Source organism: Orycteropus afer, unplaced genomic scaffold (genome assembly GCF_000298275.1).
Source record: "Orycteropus afer afer isolate SDZICR_OR568_19922 unplaced genomic scaffold, OryAfe1.0 scaffold00074, whole genome shotgun sequence".
Taxonomy (NCBI): domain Eukaryota; kingdom Metazoa; phylum Chordata; class Mammalia; order Tubulidentata; family Orycteropodidae; genus Orycteropus; species Orycteropus afer.
In genome coordinates this window covers 2,418,531-2,437,606 of record NW_006921661.1, presented here as the reverse complement: position 1 = coordinate 2,437,606, position 19,076 = coordinate 2,418,531, and the positions used below count along the sequence as shown (strand labels likewise).

At 45.3% G+C, this 19,076-nt stretch overlaps 1 protein-coding gene across 1 annotated transcript; it reads right to left on the bottom strand.

Moving 5' to 3' along the window:
• Window positions 1-17,258: 17,258 nt before the first annotated feature.
• On the bottom strand, window positions 17,259-18,041 carry KCTD21 (potassium channel tetramerization domain containing 21). Its single transcript, XM_007940894.2, has one exon. It carries the CDS (start codon window positions 18,039-18,041, stop codon window positions 17,259-17,261), a length of 783 nt encoding a protein of 260 aa, XP_007939085.1.
• Between the last annotated feature and the right edge of the window lie 1,035 nt (window positions 18,042-19,076).

Below are 19,076 nucleotides of genomic sequence, written 5' to 3'. Positions count from 1 at the left end.
TTGTGCCCTGGCTGATGAAAATGCAAACAAGCCAAGTTCTATAAAAGAACACAGAGGCATTGTTGGGAAACCACAAATTGCTGACTTGCTCCTGTAAACAATCGATACTCTGAAGCCAAGTCCAGGAATTCTAAAGATGCACCCTGCATAAAGGGCTGAGGGGGTGGGGAAGCTCTTTTGGAAAGGAACCCAGCTCTTTTGGCCCTGGCCGAACTTCCTTGAGAGCCACCAAGGTGGCCCTGTGGCCCCTTCACCACTCTCCCTCTGATGATCCTGGAGCTTTAGGCTGCCAGAGCTCGAGAAGATCTGGGAAATAAGCCAGACCCAAGATAATTTAGTAAAGAGCCAGGGCTGTTCCAAGAAGCAAGGTGGGATAGTGCAGTGGTTCAAATCCTGACTCAGTCACTTAGCAGCTCTCTGACCTTAGGCACTTGGTGGCTTCACTTTTCTCAGCCTAAGTTTCCTCATCTACAGAATGGGGATAGATAATAATACCTCCTTCAGAAGGTCATTGTGAGTATTAAAGAATTATTATCACTTTTTCAACTTAGGAGGGGGAACTAAGAGAAAGCTTCCTGGAGGACAGGCCATTTGAGCTAGATCCTGAAGAACTGGGGATATTTGACATGTAGGAATTGGTGAAGTGGGTGAGTGAAGTTCCTTGGCTGAGCGAGCTTCAGGTGCAAATGGCTCTCTTGTACCTTCCTGGGTTTCAGTGGTGGCCTACTGTGGAGAGGGGGTGGGTCAGGATGATCCTGCTGTAGAGCATGTCCAGCAGTCCCAGCTTGAACGGGATCTGGAATGGCACTGGCCTCTAGATCCAACCTGGAGGGTGGGGCTGGGCACAGAAGCAAGAGTCTCTGCAGCAGCAATTTTTTTTTTTTTCTCATTAAGAGCCTCTTTTGGGAAGATTTGGTCTTGTGGATAATATGAGGAAGCCTGATCACAGCACCATAAATCCTACTGGGCTCGTGAAACTTACTGACATCACAAGATCAAATACTGGTCATCACCTGCTAAGCTCAAGGGGGCATTGTTGTTGTTAGTTGATTCCAGCTCATGGCAACTCCAAGTGTGCAGAATAGAAGTGCATTCCTTAGAGTTTCCAAGGCTGTGACCTTTTGGAAGCAGATTGCCAGGCCTGTCTTCTGAGGCACCGCTGGGTGGGTTTGAACAATCAACCTTTCTGTTAGTAGTCATGTGCTTAACCATTTGTGCAAACCAGGGACTCCCAATGAGGTGCATGTTGAACAAACTCTCTATGTCTCAAAAACCTCATCTTCCAACTTTCCACTACAACATGACTCCCTCACATTCTATTGTCAGGGTTTAGTCACATGGCCACACCTAGCTGAAATAGAGGTTGGGAATAGGGTCTTCCTTATGGATAGCCAAATGCTTGGTTAAAATTCATAAATGTCTATTATTGAAGGAAATAGAAAAAGATGGATATTGAGAGACAACCAGCAGCCTCTTCTACAGAGGGTTTATCATCTACTATCTACAGTGATGCAGTGGCTGTTAACCAAAAGGTCAGTGGTTTGAACCCACCAGCTGCTCTATGGGAGAAAGATGAGGCAGTCCGCTTCCTAAAGATTTATAACCTTATGAGGATGTGGAGAGACTGGGACCCTCAAACACTGCTGGTGGGACTGTAAAATGATACAACCACTATAGAAAGCAGGATGGTGATTCCTTAAAAAGCTGGAGTTAGAAATACTATTTGACTCAACAATCCCATTACTAGGTATATATCCTAAAGAAGTGAGAGCCAGGACAAGAACAGATATATGCATACCCATGTTCATCACAGCACTATTTACAACAGCAAAAAGATGGAAACAACGTAGGTGCCCATCAGCAGAAGAATGGGTAACCAAACTATGGTACATACACACAATGGTTTACTATGCAACACTGAAGAATAATGTAGAATCTGTGAAACACCGCATAACATGGATGAACTTGGAAGACATTATGCTGAGTGAAAAAAGTCAATCACAGAATGACAAGTATAATATTCGTTCATTATTGTAAAAAGTCAAGGAAAGGTTTATATATGGAAGGAAACTTTTTTTGTTGGTTACCAGGGGTGGGCAGGGACACTGCAAAAAAAAAAAAAAAAAATGCATTGACCCATGTCACTTTAGTTTTGTGTATTTCACTGTACATAAATTGTATTTCAATAAAATGTATTAAAAGAAAAACAGAGTTACAGCCGTAGAAACCCTATGGGAAAGTTGTACTCTGTCCTATAGGGTCACTATGAGTCAGAACTGATCTAATGATAGTGGGTTTGGTTTTGGTTTTATACTATGGGAATGGATATCCTGAGGCCAGAAGGTAAAGTCATGTCATTGTGGGATGACAAGTCTCTCTTTAGGGCAGTGATGATTTTCTATGACAATTGTGAGAGAACAGTTAAGTCCAGGGAGAAAAACACTATGAAAGATATGTCTAAAACAGGCAAGTAAAAGACCAACTAGCTTTTTGGGTCTCTTTCTGGGGCTGGGACTCTGAAAAGTCTATATAGGCTGACTAGGGCTTTTGGGAAGGAGCTCTGGTGGTGCAGTACCTAAGGTATTTATTTGATTGCTAATCAGAACATTAGCAGTTCAAACCCATCAGCTACTCCATGGAAGGAAGATGGGGCAATCTACCTCCATAAAGATTTACCACCTCGGAAACCCAATGGGGGATGCTACAAGTTAGAATTGACTCAATGTCAGTGGGTAGGGCTTTTGGGCAGAGGTGAAAAATGGCTTCCTATACAAAGACACCACTGTATTCTCAGTGCTAGGTAAACAGTAAACACTCAGTGATTGAATTGAACTAACATACCACACAAAATCCTGCATAATCTGGTTCCACTGTGCTTTTTCAGCCTAGTCTGCTCTTCCTAGACTCTAGCTGGTTTATAACTTTGACTAACTTCATGGAATAATAGTAATAATGATAATATTCTTTGAGTGTATAATATGTGTCAGGCAGTATTCTAAGCACTTTACATGTCAAAATTCATCTAATACAGAACCCTATGAGGTGAGAATAATTATTATCCCTATTTGATAGATGGGGAAATTGGCTCAGAGAGGTGAAAGTCACATAGCCATCAAGTGGTAGAGCCAGGACTTGCAGTAAGGCAATATGGCCCTGATCCTTAACCTTTCCCAGGCACCCTTCTCTAGTGCCTGCTTTAGAGTCTGCCTTGTTTCTTCAAGTCATTGAACCTTTGCTCTGTTGCAAGGTCTTTCTGCAATTTCTAGCTCTGGCAAAACTCTACTGTCCCTTTAAAGTCCAATCTAAATGTCACCTCTCTGACCCTATCTGCCTCTTCAACCAGGGAAAGAAAGTCGCCCCTCTTCCGTCTTCCCTCCCTTTACTTGCTGCTCTCCAGATTGGACTGGGAGCGCTCCTGAAATGGGGACCTTGCTCATACTTCTGTATCTCCTGCCCTCAGCCCAGCACCTGCATGTGAAGGTCCTTTGTTCATGTTTGTTGATTGAGTGACTGGCCCCTACTGTGTCAGACACTAGGAAACAAGTTTAGAGAGTGTGTGAGAGAAAGAGCTAAGGCCAGAACCCAGGACTCCTGACTGTCTGCCTGTGGTACGTTTGGAAAAGCCTTTTTGCATCTTTGAGCCTCTCTTAATTCTGTCACATGCCTCACCCCAAAGAGAACTTCTTTGAGAGGGCTGATGGGAGAGTACGTTCTGGCAAGTCTTGTCTGGGAGTCACAAGGCAACAGGGAAAAATAGACAAACAATCCTGGGATATATTTTGCTGAGCCAGTCCTCAAAAACAGCAGAATAAAACACTCAAACTCAAGCTGGGGCCTCTGGCCAGCAGGGCACCAAGTCAACTTGGATGGAATTCTACTAAATGGTTCCTTCTTCCTTTTTCTTAAAATTGTGGGGGCTTTGGAGAGAAAATACATTCCAGTTTGTCTGGATTTTCTTTAAGACAAAGCAAAACACAGACCATTTCACAAGACCCTGGAGACTTCCAAACACCATACTTCCAAACTCCAGGCACATCTTTTCTTGCCCCATCTCAATGCCAAATGAGTTCACCATGTCGCAGGACCTGTAACTTCTCCATCCTCTGGTCAGAGAAATCTGGAGAAAGAGCAAACCACCATTAATCACAGTTGAAGAAATTAGAGAAGCTATTAAGAAACATTAAAATCCTTTTGTTAACTTTCAACTCCAGGCCTCTGCACCAAGACTGTGAGGTAGTTGTGGTGAGAGCAGAGGGTTTTACGACACCACACAAGGGTTGGAATCCTGGTCCTATCACTTACCAGCCATGTAATTTTGAGCAAGTTACTCACCCTCTCTGAGCCTCAGTTCCTTCATTTATAAAACTGATAATAGTATCGATCTCATACAGACAGACCTGATGGCACAGCTTGGCTAAATGAAAGGTTGGTGGTTTGAATTCACCTAGTGGCTCTGTGGGAGAAAGAGCTGGTGACCTTCCATAAAGATTATAGCCAAGAAAAACCTACGGGCAGTAATACTCTGTCCCATGAGGTCACTATAACTTAGAATCGACTCCACAGCACACCGTCACCTATTTCACAAGGTTGTTGTGAGGACTGAGATATTGAAGGTGTCCAACATAGTGTTGTTGTGAGGACTGAGATATTGAAGGTGTCCAACATAGTGCCTGTTACATTATTGTGTTGCATTGGAGTTGATTCCCACTCGTAGTGACCCTATAATGTGGAGTAGAACTGCGTTCCTGGGTTTCCTAAGCTGTAATCCATAAATGGAACCAGATCACCAGGTCTTTTCTCCTGCAGAACTGCTGGGTGGGTTACAACTGCTGGCCTTTTCATTAATACGGAGCCCTTAACCACTGTGCCACCAGGCCTGATACATAATGAGTGCATAATTGATACTGTTATTATTTGCATATGATGTCCTTTATGGCTGGAATGCCCTTCTTCACTTTGGCTCCCTAAAGCACTTCTCATCCTTCAATATCCATCATAAGGGTGTCCTCCTTGGTGAGTCATCTCTGACTAGACTTTCTCTCTTTTCAGTATGGTTCTAAGTTCTTTTGGCTCTCCCCCACCCATCTCACTTTGCCCCTCTAACATACAGCTGACCTCACTGTATTGAAATCATTGTTATTTGCCTGTATCTCCAAGCAGGCAATGATAGTCGAGAGGACAGGTTCAGGTCTATGTCCCCAGGGTAGAAGTGACTTTTAAGTATTGAGTCTATATCTTCAGATTAGACATTAGGAGGTTGGGAAAAGAGGAGTTGGTGGGCCTTAGGGCTGCACAACTCCAGGGAGTAGCAGTCATATTGTATTCTATAATTTTCAGTGAATGGGATGCAGCTTGGTGGCTCTGGGCTTCTGCATTAGACAGACTTGGCAGCTCTCCCTTAGGTCATTTAATCGACATAAGTCTCAGTGTCTTCACTTGTAAATAGGTTGTATGATCGTGCACTTTCCAGATTATTGTTAAGAGCAAATGAGATCCCATAACTAATGCTCCTGATGTTGTCTGGCCGGTGGTAGTTGTTACCTGCCCCTGGATTTTTAATGACAGGATTCAAACAAGGGCTGAACATCACATTGTGGTTGCCTTCATGGTGCATTCCCGAGGTGGTGTGAAGAGGCAGAAAGAAAAGCACTCTAGGAGACAAGAACTCTGGTACTGAGAGTGTGTGTGTTTTCTGTTCTTAGTTCCACTATCCTGGTCCATTTTCTCCTTTCTGCCAGTGTGCCCATCCTGGCTTTATACTCCACACACAGCTGGAGGAATCTGAGGCAAAGGAACTTCCAGGAACCCATCTAGGCAGCCAGGCTGTCCAGGGTGCTGAGAAGCAGGAGCCCTTGGGTAGTGGCATTGCTTTGGTCTGGAATCACTTCCTCTGCAGTGGTCATGGTCCCAAGTGTGGGCACAGCCTGACTCCCTGGGTATAAAATCCTGCCTTGGCTGTTTCATTTTTTAGTGCTTCAGCTTCTTCACACTTATACAATGGGGACAGTAAATGGTTCCTCCCTCACAGGGCTCTGGTGAGGATTAATAGTATTGATAAAAATAAAGCACTTAGAATGTTGCTGGTTCATGGTAAGTGCTCAATAAATTTGTTAGTCATTATTGTTGTCAGCCTCATTACTCAGTGAGGGCCTTTAGCTGAGCACTGGGGAAGATGGTGGAGAGGAGTGGTCTAGACCACAGGAAGTTTACCGGGCTTTATCACTGAGCAGTTTTGTGGCTCTGGCCATTTTCCATGTCTGTGAAATAAGGGCGTTGGACCAGGGGAAATGAGCTTAACTGAGAAGTAAACCTTGAGGGTCTAAAGAGCCCAGGGGAAACAGTGCACAGGTCTGTAGTGACTTAAGTCCTGGGTGGTTTATGTTGAATTTCACTTAATCTAAGATGATTTCAAGACACATCTGTATTTTAAGTTCCACTAAGTAAGAATAAATGCTGCCAATTGTTAAGACTCATCCTCATTTCAGAAATGTTCACAATTGAAGAAAATATGTGCCTTAGAATTGATGAAAGACAGCATGTCCTGTTTCCTTTGCTTTTGGCAATGAGGATCTACTAAATGGGGGAGCAGGCAGGGCCATTTGGCCTGGGGCCTCACATTTTGGCTGCTGCTCAATGTCAGATTTATGCAGGGAAGGAAGGCGAAGCATTATCCCAAATGAAGTTCATCATTTGCAAAACTAGCTAAATCCATGGTTGGGAAACAGATCCAAAAAGCTGCTTAAGCGCCATTCAAGCTTTTTTTAAATTTATTATTTTATTGTTATTATTATTTTAAGAGCTTGTTTTACATTCAACGTTATGTGTACATTTAGTTTCACTCCCCTTTTACCATGTCCAACCCTAACTCAGTCTCCTCCCCTCCCTATCCAGTAACCCTCCCCCTGTGCCCCTCATATTTATGCACTCCTGTTTGTCCTGCATTTCCTCAGTTTGAATGTTGGTCCACTGGTGCCCCATGGTCTATTGCTCTAAATGATGTATTACCATAGAGTATGTGGGTGTGTCATCCTGGGTTGAGTGGTCTGCATGTACATCTTGTTAACTATTGGGCTGAGAGCCAGCCCCTGGGGGTGAGTTTTATTCTAGGCGCAGAATGTATTCCAGGGCCATAGTACTGGGGGTCTCATCAGATTTCATCTGACCAATAATTCTGGTCATTACTGAGTTTTTGGATTTTGTTCCACATTTTTCTTCCCACTCTATCCAGGATCTCCAGATTTGATCCTTTCCATTCAAGCTTTTGATGGACATTGTAAAATGAGCCCATGATTTTAGAGTCTGACAGACTTGGATTCAGATTCCAAAACTGCTGCTTACCAACCAAGAGGTTGAAAGAATGAAGAAGGGCTCCAAAGTGCAAAGAGGGCTTTGCCAAATATTGCAAGCACAGGATAGTGTGCAGAAGGGGGCTGGGAGTTGGGGCCCTGGGGTCCAGTCTTAGCTCTTCCCTTACTGGCTATGCAACTAGGACAAATCCTTATGCCTTTCTGGACCTGTTTCTTCATGGTAAAATAGTGTAATTCAGTCAGTCATTCAACAAACATGCACTGAGGACCTTCCCTTGGATGCACAGTGCTGCGAGTTGGGGAGAGCAGAATCATAAGATGTGGTCCCTGCTTCAGGAGAGCATGCAGAGTGGTGTGGAGAGCACTGTGTAAGCAAAGAGGAGGGAAGCAGCACTCTTCATGCATTTTCTCATTTAATCCTCACAACCCTCATATGAGGTGGGCAACACAGGCATTTTTATTCCCATTTCAAAGATGAAGTCATCAAGCAAGAAAATGGCAGTGTTTGCCAAGGTCAAATGGCAGTAAGAGCAGAGCTAGGATTTGGACTGCTCCTTGATTCAAAGCCAGTCCTCTTTCCTCTTCATCTCTGATGGTCAATCATAAGCTGCCCTCTAGCACAACATTTGCAGATTCAATTCCAAAAAATAGTCAATGGATGCCATATTCTGACAGTTCTCTGTAGGTTCCTTTTCTCTTTTAGTATCCAAATAAGGGAGAACCTCTCTATTCTCAGGAATGATGGTAGGAAGAAGAGGAGGGATGGTGGCTTGTCTAACTTTGCTCTTCTTTAAAGGAGGTGGGGAGCACTACATTTTGGTGGAGTTAGCCTCCCCCTCACATAAGCTTTCCCACTACACTATACTTAGGGGAGTATCCGAGGTGCCATCTGAGTCCAGTATTTCACACTGGAAAATACGGAAATCATGGGACTGCACTGTCACTGAGCATTATGTTCACAAGTTTATGTCATAGGATGACAGGTTGGGAGGACACCAGGGGCTGGTCCATTGCTGAATCCCCAAGACAGTCCCATTAAGAGATTTTCTAGTCTCTGCTGGCCCATCTTCTGGGGTAGGGAGCTCACTCCTTCCAGCCAGCTCTGAAGAAGCTTCTAGCTGGCAGAGGCTCCACCTTGCTGCACTTTGCCAAGTGAGCTTTTAGGGCCAGGACAGTGAAGTGATTTGCCCAAGGTCATCTGACCTCACAGGTGAGTGGAAAAAATCCTGAAGGAGGACTGACACTAGGTTCTTGCCCCAACTTTGTCACTTAACTTTGTTGCTTTGTTAGCTGCCATCAAATTCACCCGACTCATGGTGTCATGTCATGATACATTTTTTTAAAATAATGTTTTCAGTGAAAGTTTATATAGCAGTTTAGGTTCCCATTCAACAATTTCTACCCAAGTTGTTCAGTGACATTGGTCACATTCTTCACAATGCGTGACTACTCTCATTATTTCTATTCTGACTTCTGTTTCAATTAATCTAATTTCCTTGTCCCCTTACATTCTCATCATTGTTTTAAAGTAATTTTTGACTGGTCTCTTTCAGCTGATTTTCTAAAGGAGCACAGTACTTATGGGTGGTATTATTTTTTGAGCCAATTTGTTATTCAGCTTACAAAGTGATCTCAGGGGTTAGTTTTGGTTTCAGATTTAAAGAGTATCTCAGGGAAACAGTCTTGAGGAGTCCTCCAGTTTCAATGAGTTCAGTTAAGTCTGTTTTCTTCTTTAGGAATTTGAGGTTCTGTTTCAAAATTGTCTCCCATAAAACAAAACAAAACAAAAACTCACTGCCATCAAGTCAATTCCAACTCATAGAGACCCCTCCTTGGGTTTCCTAGGTGGTTATCTCTATGAAGTAGATTGCCTAATCTTCCTGCCGAGGAGTGGCTGGTGGGTTTGAACCAGTGGTCTGGTTGGCAGTTAAATGCCCTAGGCACTATGCCAACAGAGCTCCCTCATTCTATTAAGGCCCATCTACTGTGGCCTGGATTAGAACGGTCAGCAAGTGGCAGCCAGGATGATCCATACGGTTTTCATTGGCTGATGTTTTGGAAGAAGATCTCCTGGCCTTTCTTTCTAGTCCATCTTAGTGTGGAAGCTCTGCTGAAACTTGTTCAGCATCACAGCAAAACACAAGCCCCAATGACAGACAGGTGGTAGCTGCACTGGCTGGGACTCAAAACTGGATCTCCTGCATGGAAGGTAAGAATTCAGTGAATACTGGGCAAGGGCTTACTATGTGCCCTTGTCACTGTACTTACAGGCAATGTGATCACAGGCAAGTCATTTCACCTCCTTGAATCTGCTTCCTCCTCTATGAAAAAATAAACAAACGACACCTCCTGTGCTGTTACCACACTCATGTTATAAGGACTAAATGAGGAAAAAAGAGGTAAAGTGCTTTGTAAACTGAGTGGTGTGTCCACTAAGGTGTCATTGCTAAAGCTGGCCATCCATCTTTGTGGTCTACCCAACCCAGAGCAGATAGATACCTTTGCACTGTCCACCATCTGGAATTTATTTACCTCTCTTTCTTACCAGACTCCCCTCCCAAGGGAGGAATGGTGCAAAATTTATCTTTGACTTCCCAAAGCCCAGTCCTGGGCCTGGCATATGGTAGGTACTCCACAGAGCTTGTGAATAAATAGAACATAGATGGAGACTGATTTTCACACCCACATTGATGCCTATGGAAGTGGACTGGAAGACCAGAGGAGGAATGACTCAGTAAGAGGGTGAGTGGAGGATGAGAAGGGTTTCCAGTAGATGGGCATTGTTTGGGTCACTGAAGGGTGTGGGACTCACCAAACAGTGAAAATGGCTTGGACAAAGGTCAGGAGATGGAAAGCTATATGGACTGTGTAGGGTACACTAAGGGAATGGGCAAGTAGGACAGCAATGAAAGATGGAGGCAGAAAATAATAATAATTTCTAACACTTAGCCTTTATGACACTCTGGGCATAGTAACCTATGAGATGGGTACTATTATCTCCACGTTACAGATGAGGGAACAGAGAGGTTAAGTAACTTGCTCAAGGTCACACAGCCATGAATTGACAAAGCTGGAATTTGAATCCAATTAGTCTGACTTCAAGAATCTGTGCGATTAAAGTAGGTTTGAAACCTATTTGTAAAAACCTAAGGACACTGTACTTGTGCTATTGAAAAATAAGTTTGAGCAATACTTTTGAGTAAGAAGAGGTTTGAATGAGAAAGATCAGGAAGGTAAAAATATTTTACTTCACAGGTGGCAGGTGTTCCTAAAACATTAAGCACCTCTGTATGCTATGCACTGGTGATACAAAGAGTACGACAGAGCCTCTGCCCTTGCTAGCTCACAGCTTGGTGGTAGAGGTGGTGGGGTGCAAGAGCTGGCTCATTCTGGCTCCTTAGAGACCATTATGTACTCTCTTCTCAGCTCTTCAGTGACATCACATTGTTGTTGTTGTTATTTTCCATCAAGTCGGCCCCGACTCATAGTGACCCCTCCTTGGGTTTCCGAGGCAGTATCACTATGGAAGTAGGATTGCCCAACCTTCCTTCCGAGGAGTGGCTGGTGGGTTTGAACGGCCAGCCATTAGTAGCCTGAAATCCACCATGAGGAGTATTTATACCAGGGAAACTGGCCAATGCTTCAAATTAGGCTTTCCCCTAGAGAGCCAGTTGTTAACTATTTACTATCACAAACAACTTGTTAACAGCCTGCAATATGATGATAAAAGCCCTCAAGAGGTAAAGCATGGCACAAAGGGGATAGGGACTAATTCTACTTGGTGGAGCCAAGGAACCAAAGCTTACGCATAATGTTGAAAAATGAGCAGATGCTAGCTATGAAGATAAAGCTGACAAAGGGTAGCTAGGCAGAAGTTTGGAATGGTACCGTGTATAGCTCCCATGGAAGGAAACCATGGGTGTGAAGGAGTTTGGCAACCTAGAAGGTGACAGACAAAAGGATATTAAGTGGGCTAATTGGGTTTGGGGAGTGTTCTGATTATCTAGTGCCACTCTGACAGGAATATACCACAAATGAGATGGCCTTAACAAGCAAGAGTTTCTTCTCTTACAGTTGGGAGGCTTTAAGTCCAAGTTCAAAGAGCCAGGCTCTAGGGGCCGTGTGAAAGCCCCTTGGGCTTCAGCTCTGCCTCTTGCTCCCAGCCCACTGAAGCTAGAGGCATCTCTTCACTCAGGCAGCTACTGGCTGCTGAGGCTGACAAGCCCAAGGTCAACAAATGAAATGGCACAGTTCCAATGTCACCAAAGCACATGGCAGGCCATTAATTCAAGTCCATTGAAGGTCCCAAGGTCAGCAGAGTATGGCAGGCTGCTGAACAACGACACAGCTACATGCAGGGTTCAAGTGTGCCATAAGCTAGAGACCCTTCCCAAAGCGGTTTCTTATGTATGGGAAGCAGACCACACCCCCAAAGCAGTTACTCATCTGCTTGTGGTAGGTCCCACCATGGAGCTGATTGCCCATCTCATCATGGGGAATAACTACCATCAGCTGCCCGGCCACTCAGCAAGGCCTAGTTAAGTTGACACACAAACTTAACCACCACAGGGAGGGAGTATGTATGTTGTAACATTAATCTTTGCTCTTTAGGGCAGGATCCCTAGAGGATTTCAAATGTGGCTCAACTGGGCCTTTCCCCAACTCCTCAGTAAAAGGGAACCTAGGTTTAGGGAGGGATCTGACATAAGGAAGAGAAGGGGCTAGAATACTCAATGCCTGCCAGCTGAGAAATGTTGACAAGAGTTTTGAAATTGTTTATATGGGGGCGGGCACAGAGCTGGTGGGAAATGGGACTAGGGGAGGGTGCAGTGAGGATGAAGCTAAGCATGCACTCCTTCCCTAAGAGCCAGAGCTGGATTGCACCATGGCAAAGCTCGTTTCATTATCCTTTGGTGTCAGATGGGTGGGGTCCTCGGTACTTTGAGTTGCTCAGTGATCCTCTGACTTCCATAGGCTGACTTTTCTCCACAAGACCCCCTTTGGTCTTTGTGCCCCAGACTGTTTGCACAGCTCTGGTTGGTGCCACACTGTCCCAAAGGTTCTGAAGGAGAATGCGGTCATCTGGGCTGTTTGGGCAGACTGTGTTGCCAGAGCCGGGGCTCTGCAGGGTCTGGAAAGAAGCCCTGGCTCCTCCCTTTGCTGGGCCTCTTATCAAGGTTGTTTTGCTCTGCAAGATGATCACAGGATCTCATTTCCCTGCAAGCCACCCCCATCAGCTCAGAGCCCCCTGAGACACAGGCAGTCAGGGGCAAGTGGTCAGTGTGAAGAAAGGGCAATTCAGGAAAGGGATGGGCTGGTGCTCTGGCCACAGGAGCCAAGAAATTGGTCCAAAACTGACGTTGGCCAAAGCCCCACTCACAGCAGCCTGTTTTAGGAGTAATTTGCAAAAGAAAGCCCTATGTTTTGGGCTCCATAGCTATGAGATAAGTGCTGTGACCACATCATGAGCTACGGTGCTGTGTGGAGGGCACTGAGGTATGGACACAGGGAGACTGCCCAAGGCCACAGGTGACCAGGCCCAGCCCTGCACAGGGAGCTCTGCTCAAAGGCAGAAGATAGGATCACAAGTCTTGGCTCTGCATAACAGGGAAAAGGGCTTCTGGTGGTCTTGAAGGTATGAGGTCTTAAGGAGTAATGTCTGAGATGGCCTAAGTTACAGGCCCTGCCTGCTGAGAGGCAGCCAGTGTTGGTCTTCAAGGATGCAGGTACCTGGCTTGGCACTGGGCCTCACGAAACAGTCACATAAATGTGCCTTCCAGTTCCCGTGAGCATCCTCACTGGCAGTCCCTCTGCAAGAATGGGACCACACTTGTAGCAGGAATAGAGCTACCAGTGATGTAGGCCCAGAATTAGCCTTTAGTTGGGATAAGACTCTTGGGATTGCAAAAGGATAAACTGAATATCATAGGAATCACTCTCATGTCTCACTCAGGACAGTGAGGGGTTGACAAGAGAGGCATCTGCCTCCCATTTCATACTCGTCCACCGGGATGGTGCTACCTGCACACTTAGCATCCTTTCTCACTGTGGCTGGCTGAACTCACCTAAGTTAGATATGTACACAATGAGATAGCCCTGAACACACCACCTTTCGCTCCCTTGCTCTGTGGCTGTGCATGAACACTCCTTCCTGGAACCACCCTCTGGAGCCTGGCTTTTAGGCCTCTACTCTTTCCTTCCTGTGCCCACGGTGCCCTCCTCAGCACATTCTGTCAAAAGCCAAACTACCATGAAAGACTCAGTTCTAACATCCATAAAGTCCCTTCTGAGAATTGAACTCTTAAGTTCCCACAGCATTTTGTGTGGACCCTTAAGCTCCCTCCACAGATAGATTTTTGGCTATTCCAACCCGTAGGGCCTACACACTCAGTGCTCTTGAGGACTTAACTTGTATTCTCCTGGGATTCCTAGTCCACACACAACAGTCTTTCCTTATTACTTCCTGAAAGAGTAAACATTTATTGAGCTACTATGTGCCAGGCCCTGGTGGTGCACATTTGGCTGCTAATAGAAATACCAGAGGTTTGAATCTACCTGGGTCCACAGGAGAAAAGACCTGGCAATCTGCTCCAGTAAAGATGTGTTGTCGTTAGATACCATTGAGTTGATTCTGACTCACAGCAATGGCATGTGACAGATTAGAACTGCCCCACAGGGTTTTCCAGGCTATGATCTTCATGAGAGCAGACTGCCAGGTCTTTTCTCTCATGGAGCTGCTAGGTGGGTCTGAACCATCAACCATTAGTAGTCCAGTGCTTATCTTTTGTGCCACCAAGACATAAAGATTACAGCCTAGAAAACCCTATAAACAGTTCTACTCCGTTACACGGGGTTGCTATGAGTCAGAATGGACTCACCGGCATCCAACAATGACAAAAATGTCCCTGTCTAAGAATCAGAATCTTACAGATTGTTATGCACACACAAGAATCACCTGGGGGATCTGTTAAAAGGTAATTTCTGATTCAGTGCATCTGGGGTGGAAATGCAAATTCCCAGCAGGGGGTGGAACTGGAATGAATCAGTTCAAAGCCTTGCTAGGAATTTTCATATACACTAACTCATTTGTGTAACACTGGGAGGTGGTGACTGTTATGAAAACAAACTCAGAGGGGCTCACTGACTTGTCCAAGGATAAATAGCAAGTGATGGAGCCAAACCAAAGGTCAGTTTTTTTCCTTTATGTTGTTACCTGCAGTTGCATTGGCTCCCAACTCACGGCAATGGTCTTGGATTGCTGTGACACAGAAGGTTGTCGCGGGATGATTTTTCTAAAGCACATCACCAGACTTTTCCTTTAGTCCATCATAATCTGGAAACTGCTGAAACTAAGGCTTCAAACTGGTTCATTTCGGTTTGATTCCTTGGTGAGAATTTGCTTTTCCACCTCAGATATACTGAATCGGAATCTACGTTTTAACAAGAATCACCCTTCTTGCTAAAATGTACATTCTGATTCAGTGTATTTGGGTAAAAATGCAAATTCTCAACAAGGGGTTAAATTGGAATGAACCAGTTGAAGCCCTGGCTGAAACCTGTCCCGTTTCATAGCAACATGCAAGCTTCCACTGACAGATGGGTGGTGGCTGTGTTTGAGGTGTGTTGGCCAGGAACTAACCAAGGTCTTCCACATGGAAGGAGTGAAAGGCAAGAGCTTGACCAATGAACCACCACTGTCCCCCTTTAAGTAGACAAAAAATAGTAATAATCATTTATCATTTATACTGTGTTCTCACATACATTGTTTCATTTGCTCCTCACAACAGCCCTGTGAGGTAGGTAGGGTTACATATTACTGTTATTTCACAAGTGAAGAAATTGAGGTGGCTCAGTGAGATGAGTGACTTGCATAAAGTCACACAGCATGTTAGTGGCTTCACAGGTCCCGTACTTTCTCTAAAGTCAAGCTGCTTGAATTAGGAAGCACCAAAAAGCTGGAGAAAGAGCAGTTTTACAGAGAGAAAAATGGGCAGCAGTGATGGATGAAGTTTCTTTCCCAAGCTCTTGATCGTGGTCATGATTTCTTTTGTCTGGTCTAAACTGAGTTCTTCTGAGGGGTTTCCCTGAGTACCATCAGCCTGGTGGCCTGGGGCAGCTGTCACAGAGAACTTTGGATCCCACTGACCTGGGAAAAGGCCTTTATTGCCCAAGAGACCCAGCCTTGTCCAAGGCCCAGCATACAACCTCTCCACTCAAAGCACATAACTATGGGAAACTGCTTACTTGGCCTATCTTCCGTGGGCACCTGTGTCACCACGTTTCCTTGGCTTTGTCTGAGGGGCCCTCCCCAGTAGGGAAGACTCCAGGCACTACCAAGGCCATAGTTGTTCTAAGGATGAATCATAATGTGCAGTTCTGAGGCCTGCACTGCTCAGCATCCTCTGAGAAGTGGTGGCTTGGGGTTTCTTGTCATGGATTTCATACCAAGGAGGCCTATGTATCGGTTATGTCCAGAAACAATAATGCAGTGGAAGGTCACCTCCTTCAGGGCAGGGTCTGAGGGGCTAGACACCTACTCCAAGTGCACCATCTTGTTCAGACCACTCCTGGGCTCTTTGCTGCATAGTGCCCTTCAAGATCCTAGTCTCCCTCTCTCTGGATCCCTTCAGGGGCATCAAATCTTCATTCTCCAACAGAAATAGCCAGAAGGCATGTGGAGTCATGGCCAGCGAGGAAGATGGGTGAAATGGAGGTCATAAACGAGGCAAACCCCTAACAAAATGGGGTTGGCTGACAGGGGATGGAAGAGAAATAATATTTTCAGAATAAGCGTCTGGCTTCACGGTGACTGTTTCGAAGAAGACACACATTTGTGTGTGAAGAAAGGCCTGGAACCAAGACCAGCTAATGGAAGTGGCAGGAGCACAAATTTCTGCTCAATACAGAATAACTTTCTAAGAGGAAGTGCTGTCCAACTCTGGCAGGGGTTGCCTTGGGGATGGCAAACTTCCTGTCACTGGAGGTATGCGAGCAGGGACAGGCGATTACTTGGTAGGTAAGGGAGAGGCGCTCACCTGCAAATGGTGCTCATCAGAGTGCCCGTGGTAGGGGAGGACGAAGTGACCTTTGAATGACTTTCCAACCCTGAGATTCCTTAATATATTTGTTAAAAATGGCCAGTTCAATCATACTCACATTTTGGAAAAAAGATTGCAAAAGTCAGGTAACAGGTCAGAACACAAAGTGCCTTTCGTCACACTGACTCCAGATACTTTCAGATCTTCACATGAAATAGCAGCCTATTTCTGAAGCCAGAAATCCCCAAATGCAAAGACCTGGCCCAATTAAGAGGGATAGCTCCACCTTCTGAACCCTGCCTGGTGCTTGGTCCTCCAGGCCATTCCACAGCTCAAATCTCTCCTCTGTGGGGGCCACATGCATTTCCAAGGAGCATATTTCTAAGGAACCAAACATGGTCATCTCCTAGGTATCTACCTAGGCCAAGGCCTGGACCCATCCCAGGGATGGAGAGTGGGTGTGATGGGAACCTCCGGGTACTCTGTGTCCTGGGAAACTGAAGTGAACTTCTTGTTCTCACTCCATCCCCTCTGCTACAGGCCATTTTTACAGACAGGTAAACAAGTTACTGGCTAATGGTCCACAGAGAGATGGAAACCATGAAAGAACTGCTGCTCCCCGTCCCAGTCAGAGAGTCCTGCTGTGGCCTCCCTTGCTTATGTCAGCTAACTCTTCACTGTCATAACAAATTGCCCATCTCCAGCTTAAAACAGCAAGAAAAAGGTTTTTCTGCTCAGAGGACACATGGATTCCAAAAGGTGGACTACATCATGAGGGAAATCAAGTCCTGTATGTGATTAATACATATTAGTATAGAATCCTGCCTCACACCACTGGTGGGACTTTTTCTGAGATCTTGGAAGACATGGAACTTCTTGTGATTCCACCCTTCCAATGCTGCTAGGGTCCTTTTTACCTGTACCGTATTAATCGAATAATCTTATTGTTCATAAAATCCAGAGCATGTGGGTGAGAAGAATCAATGCAGAAGCCATCACTCAGAGCAATTTTCAGCACCTCCTCAACAAAGACCTGGAAGCTGTTGATCTGCTTGTTGGCAGGTACCACCCACAGCCTCTTGAGGTTCTGCTTGGTATACTCCTCTTCTGGAAGGCCCTCCACATTGGCCACCCAGTCCAGAGTCAGGTGGTTGGGGTCCTGCAAGTGGCTGGTGATAGAGGAGAGATTGCCATTGGAACAGTAAAAGAGCTTGGAGCCAAGGAGCTTGAGGAAGAGGCAAGAGGTGCTGAAGATGTTGGCGTTGAAGACCTCCATGCTGGAGGAGGAGAGGCTGTAGATCTGTGGTGCCTCACGCACAGTGAAGTGGACCGTCTGCACACGTTGGTTCAGCGTGATGTTGAGCATAGCATTCTTCTCTGCCTTGGAGAGCTCCACTTCCTTCTCCTGCAAAGCCTCAATCAGGGGCTGCACCTGGTAGAAGTCCGCCTCCCTGCGGAGGAGACCCATCTCCTGGAAATCCTCTGGCAAGTCCAGGTGGGAGGTGCGCAGGAAGTTGAGGATGTAGCGGAATACTTTGCCATCTCGGTCAATGAAGCAGTTCCCCTGGCTGTCCCTCTTAGTGGGCATCTTCCCGCTGAACATGGCGCCCAACATGGAGTCAGGGAAGCTGGTCAGGGTTGCCAGAGAGGTCGTGTAGAGCTTGCCCCCAACGTTCAGTGTGATGGGATCAGACATGGCAGGAGGCTGGGTCCTGGGAAGTAGTCCTAAAGAGGAGGGAAAGTGAGGAATGACCATTACCCAGCCATGTCTGGGTAGTCACAGTTCTGAACTCTTTATTATACTATAATAAAAGCCTATACTCCTTGGGGCTGAAATCCTAAACACTTGAACGAATGAATGAATGGGTGATAACTGCCACATTTTCTAAAGTATATTAGATTAACTAGGAAGTTAAGGAAAAAAAAAAAACTCTAATAAACAAAAAATGAAGTCTCAGTACCACCCTCTAGAGATTCTGTTTAATTGGTCTGAAATGTGACCCCAGCATTGGTATTTTTTAACAGCTCCCTGGGTGACTCTGAATGTTCAGTTAGAATAGAGAACCACTGGTCTAAAGGAAGAAAGAAGTACCTGGGCTGAGTTACATGCTTTTACATATACAGTATTTGCTTATGTAACAGTCACATCAGTTTTTTCTATAGACAATACCATCATCCATCCCTGTTGTGAAGATGAGGAAAACTGTGCTAGGTTTCATTTCCCAAGCTCAGAGAGGTGAAGTGCCTTGCCAGGATTCAAACCTAAGTATTTTTATATGGAGGAAAAATGTGTAAATGCTTACTGACTAAAGATTGGTACATTCTAAGTACTTCTTGGATTTATTTATGACTCCAAGCCCAGCACTTATATCAATGTTGTATCTGAATTTAATTATTTTCCTATCTCAATGAATTTACAATGAAGGACTATGATCAGGAGCATTTTCATCTAGCTACTAGGCCCACAATGGCTATTAGCTTTCAGTCCTTTCTGGACTATGATTCCTCCTATGCCAACCAGCTTTGTCATGAAGATGTTCTTGACTCCTGGTGGCCTACCCTTTCTTGTCATGGTAGCACCCCTAACCTTCTCAAACCCACTGGAAGGTTGGTGCAAATGTGGGACTGCGGTGTAGTAAATTACTTAGTGTGGCTTTTCTACCCATAAGACTTTGTAAACTCCAAGGTGGGAATTGCTATTAGCAACTGAGGAGATCCTGATTTTAAAGTC

Excerpts from the sequence above, each read along its gene's own strand:
- KCTD21 (XM_007940894.2), bottom strand. The coding sequence starts at position 18,041 with ATGTCTGATCCCATCACACTGAACGTTGGGGGCAAGCTCTACACGACC.